This window comes from Anguilla rostrata, chromosome 4 (genome assembly GCF_018555375.3).
Source record: "Anguilla rostrata isolate EN2019 chromosome 4, ASM1855537v3, whole genome shotgun sequence".
In the NCBI taxonomy this organism is placed as follows: domain Eukaryota; kingdom Metazoa; phylum Chordata; class Actinopteri; order Anguilliformes; family Anguillidae; genus Anguilla; species Anguilla rostrata.
In genome coordinates this window covers 64168747-64182116 of record NC_057936.1, presented here as the reverse complement: position 1 = coordinate 64182116, position 13370 = coordinate 64168747, and the positions used below count along the sequence as shown (strand labels likewise).

At 46.6% G+C, this 13370-nt stretch overlaps 1 protein-coding gene across 1 annotated transcript in view; it reads right to left on the bottom strand.

Annotated features, from left to right (window-relative positions):
* The window catches only part of adcy1a (adenylate cyclase 1a), a 68026-nt gene that overhangs the window by 52911 nt on the left and 1745 nt on the right, over positions 1-13370 (bottom strand). Inside the window, 3 exon segments of the mRNA XM_064334146.1 lie at positions 3146-3204; positions 3207-3264; positions 8883-9032. Coding sequence (XP_064190216.1) covers positions 3146-3204; positions 3207-3264; positions 8883-9032 — 267 coding nt within the window.

The window sequence follows — 13370 nt, the reverse complement described above, 5'->3', positions numbered from 1 at the left end:
CCCCTGAAACGGGCATGCACTTTCCACAATGAATAACTCTGCTTATTTCAGAAAAAAAACGGCACCGTTGACGGGCATGACACTTCAAATGCTGTTGAAAAGTCAATTAGCGTATCATTGTTTCACGTAGAAGCTATTGACATCTGGCACTCGGCAATTACACCTCGCGGAACTGACAGCGCATGAAATGGCGTGAAACCCCATGCAAAAAATCATTCAGAACAACTCTGCGTGTGGCCGGCCTGACCAATCACATTTGGGCATCGGGGGCGGTAAACAATACCAAAAATCAGCAAGAACACATTTGCTCTTGGTGTCATAACAGAAACATTGTTTATAATCAGATGCACGCGCGCACACCACAGAGCATTAGCATGCATCGTTGACTACATATGAGTGTGTGTGTGTGTGTGTGTGTGAGGACGCATGCATGTGCATGTAGGCATGTGCACATGCACGTGTGTGCATAATGGTGTGCATACACACATTAAGGTGTGCATACGTGTGCAAGAACATGCATAAGTGCTTTAATCTATACAACATAATTCAGTGGACACTGACGTACAGATATCATGGAAGGGCAGCCCAATTGGTCCCTCATGAGCAGACCTAGTACTTAAACATCCCCGCTCAGAGAATAACAGATAACCATCTGTTTGTTTTTTATTTTTTATTTTATTTTTTATTTTTTTAAGGAACATTCCAGTAAAGGAGGGGAGCTCTCGCACCACCCACCAAACCCCAAAATCCCTGACGTGTTTATGAAAGCAGAGCCAGCGAGCGTGATGAGGTAGGAGAAGAGCTCCAGCAGTCCCTCAGGTCACCGTCCAATTTCTGCCACGGCTCTGTGTGTCAAACCGCGTTAGAGCGAAGCCCAGCGGGGGGGGGGGGGGGGCACCAAGACCGCCAGACTCATCACCCCTCCCCCCCACCCCCACCTACCCCCCCATGGGTAAGAAAGGCACCGGCACCTCAACACCGCGAAGTGCATCACCTCCCCCCTCCCTACCCCCCCATTACCCGCCTTCTGAGGCATCCTTCTCCTCCTCCCTCCCTCTTTTTTCATCATTTCACTCATCTGCACTGATTGGCTAGGCCAGGTTTCTGCCATCTTGTTTGGAGCTGTCCATCCTCTGATATGGTTGGGGGGGGGGGGGTTTCAACTTTTTTGTGATCCAGGGACATCCCCCCACCCAGGGTCACAAGCTTCCAGGGGACCTTGTCATTATTTTAAAATTGTTATATTTAAAAAAAAAAGAAAGGTTTTCCCAATATTTTTGATAATGTCCCAAGTCGCCAGCGCCTACCTTCATGACCCCAGTCTGGCCGGGCCCCCTGTGAAAACCTCGGGGGCACCTGCAAGGCGTGACTGTGTACAGAAGCCCCTTTTCACCCGGGGTCTTCAGATCGCCGCCGGCGGAGGCAGGCTCCTTTTACGCCGCCATTCCCGGACCACGCCCCCCGCCGCCGGCTCCGACCCGCATCGCACCCCCCTTTGCCACGCACCCACACCCCCCTCACGCCACACAGCTAAATCGGGAGGCGTTTAATCGACTATATAATCATTTGGCAGTTAATACCCCGGATACGGACAGCAGCTAATTGGACTTTTTGGACTAATTTTTTTTTCTTTTTTGCATTTCGGTTATGGGCAAATACAGGAAATGAGCAGCGGGGGCTAAAATTAGCACGAATCGTCGCGCCTCAGGAAGAGCCTTTCGACGCGTTGCGAGCGCCGGAGCGCGGCGTCCTGCTCAGTTGTTGCTGTTCGAGAGCGCGCTGAAATTATTATGGTGTTTTTGGATTTAACTGCTTTAATTATATCAGATTCACCTCATGGCACAAGAAGTGATAGAGGGAGAAAGTTCTCTGAGAGGACTAATTTCTCTGGCAGGGAGATTAGACGGTCCCAGTGGGCCTGAAATTACAGATGGTTAATGTTATTGCCAGCACGATTGGACTTTGTGATTGTTCCACCCCCGTGGTTGTGGGAGTGTTCCCCTGGTGAGGTGAGTGTGAGAGAGTGTGTGTGTGTGTGTGTGTGTGTGTGTGAGAGGAAGCAAGTTTGTGTATGTGTGTGTCCGTGTGTTTGTGAGCAAGCAAGATTGTGTATTTGTGTGTGTGTGTGTGAGCAAGCAAGATTGTGTGTGTGTGTGTCTGTGTGTGTGTGTGTTCTGGAATGTTTTGAAGCCCGGTGGGTGGGAGAGTGGGAGAGACTATCAACATTGCTGATCAAGTTTTTAAGCCTTTTTCTTCAATAGTTAGACTGAAGTCTGTCACGCAAATACTTGGACGTGATTAATGTTCTTTAAAAATCAACGCAAGCACAACAAATATCCAGTCATTTGCCTCATCATTAGATTCACATTAAAATGATATATACCGTAGATATATTATTTCAGTTTTCATGTTTCTTTCCATATGCACTGTATCTATGAGACAGTGTTGACAACAGGGGCTCAAATTTCTTAAAAATCATAAAACAGCTGATTTGAATATCATTTCCATTTTAGGTACATTCTGAATGAAAGGGCCAGCCTGACTCAGTGTGTCAGGTGAGCGTTCTCACCTGAACATTAATAAGCTGTGATTTGCCCCGTGCGTTGTCGCGGTGCGGGTTTATGGGTAACAGTAAGCAGGTTATTAAACTGTATTCGCACGGGAACGCGGCTAACGGGCCGGCGTAATCCCCGACGCTAACCCCGCGCTAATCGCATCAGCCGCGCCGGCCGTCCGCTAATCGTAATCTGAGGTGGAAGAGGTCACGCGCGCCGTCGGTTACCGAACCACGGAGCCCGTCGCCACGGCGAAGCCCTCTCAGGTCTGACGCAGGGGTGCGCTTCGAACGGCAAAGCGGAAGATTTAGAGGTCAGGCAGGAGGCCCGTGACCTTCACAAGAGGCAGGAGGCAGGGGGCGGGGGGAGGGGGGGGGGGGCGGGGGGGTGCGCAGGGTGGCAGGCACAACACGCAGTATACACAACGAGCACGGCCGCACTTGGCAGAAATGAAGCAGAAAGGGGTGTTGAAGGTGGGACAGGAGATGGTGGGGGGGGGGGGGGGGGTGCGGTTGGTCGCATGGGGTTCAGGGGAATGATTTGGGGTGGGGGACGGGGAGTGGTGGTTGGGGCTGGTGCGCCAGGCGTACCTGACAGTTGTCATGCCTCTGGATGTAGATCTTGTGGAAGATCCTCTCCGGTGGCTTCAGAAGTCCTCCTTCATCTCCATGGCGACGTTCCTGGGCAGCAGGCTCATCAGGAGGCGTTCCTGGCGGAGGGGGGAAGGAGACCGTTAGCACAGGGCTGGGGTGCGGTGGGGGGGGGGGGGGGGTGTGATTTGCACTTCTGAGGCCCTGCCCCGCTAAACTGCTAAACCAGGGAGAGGCGGCCTCCGCCCCCCCGCCCCCCGCCAACCTCAGATCTTCCGCCTGCAACCAAGTCCATGGCAACCCAGCATGAATCATTCATTTAAGGCATTCGCTCCGTTTTATCTGAACGCGCGCTCGCTTCTCCTCTCTGCCCTGCACCCCTCAGCAGCGTACTGTTCCCCCTGCGCCCCATTCCCCCAGGGTCCTGTTCCCCCTGCGCCCCATACCACCAGCGTCCTGTTCCCCCTGCGGCCCATACCCCGGCCCCATGTCCCGCGCTGTCCCCCATACCCAGCCCTGTTCCCCCTGCGCCCCATACCACCAGCGTCCGTTCCCCCTGCGCCCCATACCACCAGCGTCCTGTTCCCCCTGCGCCCCAAACCACCAGCATACTGTTCCCCCTGCGCCCCATACCACCAGGGTCCCGTTCCCCCTGCGCCCCAAACCACCAGGTCCTGTTCCCCACGTCTGCCTTCCCCAGCGACTGTTCCCCAGCAGACCGTTCCCCCAGCGCCCCATACCACCAGGTCCTGTTCCCCTGGCCCCATACCACCAGGGTCCTGTTCCCCCTGCGCCCCATACCACCAGGGTCCTGTTCCCCCTGCGCCCCATATCACCAGCGCCTGTTCCCCCGTGTCCCGTTCCCCCAGCCGACTGTTCCTCCAGCAGACTGTTCCCCCAGTGTCCTGTTCCCCCAGCTTTAGCGCATAAACGGCTATTCCCTACAGCAGTGGTCCCTGTATGTCCGGCTATACAGACAGTGTATAATGCCAGGCACTATACCTGGTATATGTGCTGTAGCAGGGCTGCCCAAATCTGCTGCTGGAAATCTACGGTTCTGATCTACAGTCCTTATCACTCCCAACCCTATCAAAGCACACCTCATTTCAACAGGTAGAGGTCTCGTTCAGCTGCTAATTAGCAGAGTCAGGTTGTGCCAAATTAGGGTTGAAATGAAAACCTACAGGACCCGTAGATCTTCAGGAACAGGGCTGGGAGCCATTGCTCTACGGTACTTGCTTCTGGGAGCACACAAAAATGTAACAGAATACTGATATTTCACCCCCCCCCCCCCCCTTTTTCCCGAGAATCCCGACAGTATTGCATATTTTATGACGAAGATAATTACTAATTTAGTTATACTGTGATGGAATAGCATTCTGATTGTATTCCATAAAGGAATTGCAGGGTTTTTAATATTAAGGGTGCTGTTTTGCTTAGATGGTTTCATGTGAGGGATTAAAGTGAGGGGTCTAGGGTTTCTCGTGGCATAGCCCGTAGAGCACTGTCCACATGCTCATTGCGAGCCGCGACATCGGCGGTTCGAATCTCTCCCTCCCTCTCTCTTCCCCTGTTCTTCCTGTCTCTCTACACTGTTCTATCCAATAAAGTTGAAAAAGCTCAAAAAAATATTTAAACAAAAACTGAGGGGTTGGTCTGGCAGCTTCCTGGTCAGGGAACTGGCCTTGCAACTCTGAGGCTGTAGGTCTAAACACATATTTAATCACATTTTTAAATCTGGTGTTTGGCTCCAGTAAAATTGATTCTAAAACATCCCATTTGTGTGGCCTTCTTGCTACCATCAGAAAGAACTTTATCAAGGGCAATACTGCCATTATTGCCACAATAATGCCAGCTAATACTACATCAGCTGCTTTTTCTAACATCCTATCAGGCTGATTATAGTGGATTCAAACTGTGAGGGAAAGCTGTCAACTGTCAGCAAGGGCATACGAGCTAAGGTAAATGTGAAAAATGCAATTTAAAACAAACAAAAAATCCTTGACAATTAATCGCATGTGTTAACTCGTAAATTTTGACAACCCTAACGAACAGTAAAACAGGTTTTTTTTTTTTTCCAGGAAGTGGGTGAAAAGCTCGATGAACTAAATTAAGATTTACAACATGTACACACACCTTCAGCTTGGGAAAGCTTGCTGACAAAGGGAAATGTTACTTGCCCCTCAGCCGTAGAAGATTTTCACTCCAAAAGTGTGAAATCTTAATTTACACAAATGTTCCTCCGGTAGTCTCACAACATTTTCTACTTGAATATGACAGCCTTAAAGATGCAGACATACCATTAATGTGGGCACAAGTGGTAGCACATATGTTTTAGCACATATGGCTGAATTCATAAAGAGTTTGATATATTAATGGTGCAAACATACTTAGTCCACTAGAGCGACAAATGCCATCCTCTCTCTCGGTTTTATATCATCCACAGCCTCAAATCCAAAGCGTCAAATACACAGCCTCAAATCCACAGCCTGAAATCCATAGCCGCAAATCCAAAGCCTCAAATCCATAGCCTCAAATCTACAGCCTCAAATACACAGCCTCAAATACATATCCAGAAATCCATAGCCTCAAATCCATAGCCTCAAACCCACAGCCTCAAATACACAGCCCCAAATACACAGCCTCAAATCCATAGCCTCAAACCCACAGCCTCAAATACACAGCCCCAAATACACAGCCTCAAATCCATAGCCTCAAACCCACAGCCTCAAATCCATAGCCAGAAATCCACGGCTTCAAATGAAAAAGCCTCAAATCAGAGATCTGGGCCCGGTTACGCCCCCTCAGATCGCGCAGTAAAAAAAAAAACAAAACGAAAAAACAAAACAAGGGCAAAAAACCGCACACTCAGCACAGCCGTCGTTTCGTTCTATCGTCTCGGGCGCCGCTCCAAAACACCGACCTCAGCATCGGCCGAACGCCTCGCCTTTCCTCGCTTTCAGAATAACTTAATCAATTTCAGCGATCAGAGAAGCTGTGGGGGGAAACGGCCGCTTTGATCATAGCGCGCTTTCCGCACACTGTTTACCCACGATGCAAAGCGCTCGCTGGCAGATCCGGGCGCAGTTCAGATGCGTAGGTACGAAAAAGCCGAGCGGATTCTGGAGCAAAGCCGCTGGACTGCTCTCTTTTGGGCATTTTCTGTTTCCATCTTTAAAAACATCACCAGGGCGCTCTTCTACAAAAACCTTCTAGTGTGGCACTACACCTGTGGGCTTTTTTTGTTTTTTTTTTTTGCATTTATTTTAACTTTTTTGTACCATTTTTTTTGTTCAGATTTTTTTTGGATGTGGCCTGTTAACTGCCATTTACGATTCAATTAAATAATAGAATCCGCTATTTAATTAGATTATTTTGCTTGCTGAGGATCTGGTGGAGAAGCAGCCATTATGTCACAACTGGGATTACATCAACTATGTAAATTAAATATACATTTCTTAGTCTACATGATGCAACATGCATCTGTACTGCTGATTGGGAGGGGCAGAATAATAATAATAATAATAATAATAATAATTCATGTCTACTATGTACAGAGACAGACTGATGCAAAGATTCAGAGTTATTGCAGGCATCAGCTCCATTAATTATGTATGCAGGCATTTAAAGCTTCTACAATTTTAACTTTGATATACCGTCAAGCAAATCTTTTCTCATCATATTTGTGCAGGATTTTTTTTTTAACAAGTGTGGATCATGATATAATTAGTTAATGATTTTGAATTCCAGAAAGTGAAAACAACTGGGGGAAAAAAACCAAACATTTTATGGTTATTTGGATTTAACAAAATTACTACATATTTATTCTCATAGAAGCGTGCTTAGTGGTGCTGGCTTACTAAGTCTAAAAAATGGCAATAAAGGATAGCCCATGGTATAGGTAGATACTGAGTACTGGGTACACAGCCATATGTGCAGTCATGCAGTGGCTAAATAACTACCTAAGTACCATGACTACGACATTAACATTCTGTACAGTAAGTGCCAAGTATTATGTTCACTATAACAGGGGGTACTTAATTGTCAACTACACATATACATACAGTACAGTACAGTACAGTAAAATTAAATAAAAAATGAAACAGGCTTACACATTTCTATTGCTTTGTTCACACACACACGCGCGTGCACACACACACACAAACATGGGCGATATATTCAAATAAGATAACGGGATCATCTTTAAAATATTTCCCGATAACTCTTTATGTTCACATTTCTGCAATGAAGAGTGTGTGCATTCATAAGGACCAATCACATTAGCCTTTCCCTGAAGCCTAAATCTTGCATTACCATATTGCCGTATCCACCCAGTCTTCCCGAACCAGACATCAATTAAACTGCAGGCATGGACTGCATCATGAATATTGATGCCTTCAAACAACCTGCCCCTCATCTAAAACAAGGGCTGGATTCATTATGTTCAAAGATCACGGTCAAGGCAGTTACGGGTTTATTATATACATGTATTCATTTTATAATTATATATTATGTATATATAATTTAATTTTTTAATTCAATGACCTTTGAAAAAGCCTCGGAAGCAAAAAGAATCCAATCTACTGGAGTAATTATCTGTCAAAACACAGGCTCGTTTAATTTGACAGCATGTAGAGGAACCGAAATGTATGTTTTTTTTATTGTTTTTTTTACGCGCACGCTAAAATCATTTTTGCCGTTAAAAACGGTCTGCTTGCTGGCTGATTAAAGCGTGTCCGCACGTGGCTGATTGTTACATCGACTGCAGCCCGCTTTCAGAGACTCAGACAGGCCTCATTAAACGCAAAATTCTTCGATACGTCGGTTTTAATTGAAAGAAAGGCTCGTCTGGCCCGGGGAGCAGGGAGCGTGATTGTACGGAAAGCTGTTGTTATGGTAATCGTCAGCGCTGCCGTGTGAGGAGATATGCGCTCTGAAGATATGCAGGCCGGACTGGAAGAGGAATGCTGGTGCTGATATGGCATGCGTAGGGGTCATGACCATTTAGGAAATCAGGCATATGATAACGTATTATGCAATAATTAGGTGCACCCTGAACATCTTAATTACAGCAGGGGAGGGAGGGGGGGGGGGGGTGTGTGTTAGAGTGTGTGTAGACGCACAAACATTTGCACATGTGCACATGTGTTTGTCTCTTCGGTGTTTGCGTGGCTGCGCATGCACGCATGCATGAATGGACATGTTCTTGTGCATGCGTGTGCTGGTACGCACGCTTGTATACAAGCACATACATGCACCAGAGATTTTGTATATTTGGGTGTTCATGTGCGCATGTGTTTGTGTGTGTGTGTATGTGTGCATACATATGAGGGTCTCTGTGTACTGGTTCGTGCAGGTGTGTGTGTGTGTGTGTGCGTGTGCTTTGTGTGTGTGTGTGTGTGTGCGAGTGTGTGGGTGTGGGCGTGTGGGTGTGTATGTGTGTGTATGTGTGCATGTGTGTGTGCGCGCTTGTGTGTGTGTGTATGTGTGCATGCGTGTGTGCGCGCGCTTGTGTGTGTGTGTATGTGTGCATGTGTGTGTGCAGGTGTGGTGTAGTGTGTGTTGTGTGCATGCTGATGTGGCGCTTGTGTGTGTTATGTGTGTGTATGTGTGTGTGTGTGTATGTGTGCATGCGTGTGTGCGCGCGCTTGTGTGTGTGTGTATGTGTGTGTATGCGTGCATGCATATGTGTGCGCGCTTATGTGTGTGTATACGCACGTGTGTATGAAGGTCCTACCTGCTTCTCGTTCTCGTCCTCCAGCCTCAGCCTCTCCTCGATGCAGTTGCGCGCCTGCAGAAAGGCCTTCCTCTGAGCGCGCTCAGAGAGGATCCGCACGAACACGCCCGACAGGTTGACGCTGGTGAAGAGGACCGTGTTGGCCACCAGCTGCAATGCAGAGCCAGAGTTAAATACAGCGGGAGAGCAGTGAGACCGGGGGCGGTCTCAATAGCAGAGACTGTGTGGGTGCCTCCAGATCCACATCCCAAATGTCATAATTACATTTGTATACTGTTTAATTAATTTACACCATTATGGCCAAAAGCATGTGGATGCCTGACATCCAAAACCTCACCCAGAATCATGGATGTTGGAGTTGGTCTGCCCTCTGCTGCTATAATAACATCCACTCTTCTGGGGAGACTTTTTTTTATACTAGATGTTGTGGGGATTTGTTTCCATTCAGCCAGAAGAAAACTACTGAGGTCGAGCAATGATTGGGCGATTAGGCCTGGCTCACAGTTGGCTTTCCCACTGATCCCAAAGGTGTTGGATGGGGCTGAGGTCAGGGCTTGGTGCAGGCTAGTCAAGTTCACCGTTCTAGGCAAAACCGTTACTATATGGGCCTGGCTGTGTGCTCGAGGGCATTCTCATGCGGAAACGGGAAAGGGGCCTTCCCCAAACTGTCGGGGGGAAGCACAGAATTGTCTAGAATGTGATTGTACGCTGCAGCATTGGGATTTGCCTTCACTGGTACTAAAGGGGCCTACCCCAAACCATTACAAAACAGCCCCAGACCAAGGGGGGGTGTCCAGATATTTTTGTCCCGGTGTCGTTTTGGTGACCGCGGTGGAAAAGTGGCACTTGACAGCAAACAGCTCTGTAGTACAGCAGCACCGGGGGGGGGGGGGGGGGGGGGGGGGGGCACGGGTGCGTGAAGGAGTCCTTGACTCTCATTCCCTGCGCTTCAATCTTCGATGACATGGGAAATGCGTGAATATTACGCAGCCAACGGTAAAAAAAAAACCCCAAAAAAAACAACGCACGCTGCGTTAGAACCAGAGGCCTTTCATTTGGCCTAACTGTCTTAACGGGGACCTTTCCTGGCCGTACAAACGAGCACTTTTCTTTCGCCATTTTTTCTCCCATTTTCTCCCAAATTTAGTCGTTATACCAATTCCCCGTGTGTATCACACAGTCCTGGTCGATGCACTATCCTCTGTCGGTCTGGGGAGGGTGTAGACTTACCACATGCCAGCCTCCGATACACGTGGAGTCGCCAGCCGCTTCTTTCTCACCTGACAGCGAGGAGTTTCACTGGGAGAGAGTAACGCGCGCAGAGGTTCACGCTATCTCCCCCCGATCCCCTCCCCGCGGAAAAGGCGCCACCAACCAGTAGGAGTCGCTAATGCAACGATCAGGACTCATAGCCTCACCGGCTTCCCACCCGCGAGCACTGCCAGTCGTGTTCGTAGGGACGACTGACCAAGCCGGAAGTACCGCAGCCGGGGATTGAACCCGGGCCTCTGCGGTGGTAGGCGAGCGCTTATACCTCTACACTACCCAGACGGCCCCAAACGAGCGCCTGAAAGACTGAAGCCGTGTCATTAATCTTGAGGAACATGTTCTGTTGTGGCTGCTATTCTTGTTGTCGTTGTTGTCGTCGTCCTCATCATTTATTTTGAGGACGGTGCCGTCGCACGGTGTCTCCTGTCTCAGCCTTGCTGAATGCGAGCTTCTATCTTGTAAATTGTCTATGAGTACTAGAGGGGATTATGGGATGTTTTTTTTTTTGTTTGTTTTTTTTTAAAGATAGGAAAAAAGGTTGATGTTGCATAAACTTTTGTAGGCGTTCTTTTAGATGTTGGCTTTACTATAGCCATTGGATGGCTCAAAGTTCAAAGTGTAATAGAGACAAACGTAAATGAGGAGAGAGAGAGACTTGTCCGATTGGCAGGGCAGAACAGAAGGTCCAATGAAAAGACAAATATGCAAATGCATAAGGAAGGCAAATGTACTGTCAAATGAAAAAGTGATTCAGCAGGCAGATTGACTGACCAATCACAGTAGGCAGGAGTGATTCAGCACTGCTTATATTACACAGGCTACAAAATCCAGTAGAATTAAGTTCTTTTTTACTGACATTAGGGTCAAATTAACAGCAACATATCACTTTATGAACAAGTCAAACAATGAGAAGTCACAGACAGCTTTCCGGACTTTGGACATGTGCATTTTCATTTTCCTGTCATGTAATTGATCAGGTTACAGTAATGCTGTGATAAAATGACTAAATATCAATAAAATGTTGATAAAGTGAAGTAATAAAGTCGTGTCTTATATGACCCAGGGCTGAAACTCGGTTGCCAAGCAACCGTCCAATGTACTCTAATGATTATTCTAAAACCAAATACTCATACTGCATTTTACAGGGTCCACACACTATGTACACATGTATAAGCATTATATTACACAGAATGCATCCCTGAGTTATTACAAAGACTGCAGTGATTCCAGGCTGGTTAATCGGGAACTTAATTGGCGTGTCCAATAGAATTTTGACCAGCAATTGGTTTTCAATAAAGAAATAAACACTACAGTCGTTATTTGGCTCACCAGTGTGCGCGCCTGTGTGTGTGAGTGTGTATGTGTGGGTGTGTGTGTGAATTAATGAAAATCAATCATTGAACCCAATATTTGCTCTTGTGTTGCTCCCCTACCCACTATTTGCAAGCATCACAATTGGTATCACATGCAGCTAAGAACCTATTTTGTACACGCCACATGACCAAAAATATCTGGACACTCCTTGGACTTGGGCTGTTTTTCATGGCTTGGGCTAGGCCCCTTAGTTCCAGTGAAGGCAAATCCCAACGCTACTGCAAACATTCACATTCTAGACGATTCTGTGCTTCCCCGACAGTTTTGGAAAGGCCCTTTCCTGTATCAACATGACAACGCAAGGTCCATATAGAAACGATTTTGTTGAGAACGATGCAGAAGAACTGTCCCGCACAGAGCCCTGACCTCAGCCCCGTCCAACACCCTTGGGATCAATTGGGAAGCCAACCGCGAGCCAGGCCTAATCGCCCAATCGGTGCCCAACTTCACTAATGCTCTTCTGAGAGAATGGAAACAAATTCCTGCAGCAATACTCCAACATCTAGTGTAAAACCTTCCCAGAAGAGTGGAGGTTGTAATAGCAGAAAAGAGTGGACCAATTCTGTATTATTTCCCATAATGTTGGATGAGATTTAGGATGTCAGGTGTCCACATACTTTTGGCCATGTTGTGTACTATAGCATATATTTTATATATGTTATACTGTATATGAATGGTGTATGAATATTATTTTTAAATAGTGTTTCATGCTGATTTTATTCTGTGATTGAAAAGTATGTCCATTATTATGAATTTGATTTTCAGACACATACACATGCTGTTATTTCTATTTTTATGGATATACATTATTGGCATAACAAATGTCAATATATTCCCATTACTTGTAGGGTCCAATAGAAGGAAACGGTGAACCTAGTGACTGACTTCATTAAGATGGAGTCTAGGCTATTTTATGCCTTTGTTTATTTCACCATTGAATTGGTTATTATTATTATTATTATTATTATTATTATAAGTAGTAGTAGGAATGGTGGTGGTGGTGGTGGTGGTAGTAGCAGCACTAGTAGTAGTAGTAGCTGCAGCAGCATCAGCAGCAGCAGTAGTAGTAGTAGTAGTAGTAGTAGTAGCAGCAGCAGCAGAAGTTTGTGTTTGGAAACATTACATCAGTCGGGGTCATTTTGAGCAAGGTCAAACTAGATATCAAATTCACTAGTATCCTGGACCGTAAATGACATCTGAAGGGCTGTCTAAATATGCCAGGCCAAACTCAAGAAACTTGACAGAGGCGCGTGCAGGTGGGTAAGTCGTGTCCAACACTCTGATTAGTCCCTTAAGCACGCGTGGGCATTTCGGAATGTTAATGTGTGAGTAATGTCGATATTAGTTCTTCCTTATTTAGCTGGGTTTTTTTCTCTCTCCTTGTTTTATTTATTTATTTATTTATTTTAAGCGCAGGCTAATTTACCGTATGTAGCCTAATTCGCGTAAAGGCATGGATGTTGAAGCATTTCTCAGATATTAGCCAAGTGAAGTTAATTCGAAAGCATGGTTTATTCCACTTTTGACATTGAATTTGACACATTTATCACAATCGCGGTCGCTGACCATGCCCAGGCAAGACATGTAGCTCGAAACAAGAAAGATAACAAGAACGCTTCACTGGTCCTGATCTAAGCCTTTGAATTGATTGCAGTTTCTATTAAAAAATAGTTTCTAAGGCGAGTAGCACGTGCTCAAGGGAGGGTATGAAATCTGGGTTAAAATATTGTGCCATTCACATTTCTTTACCAAAGAAATTCCACATTTTCCACATAGAGATTTGTTTTGTTTTGGATAATTTACTTCTCACTCCATATGACACCAGGAAATGTAGGCAAAAGGTAC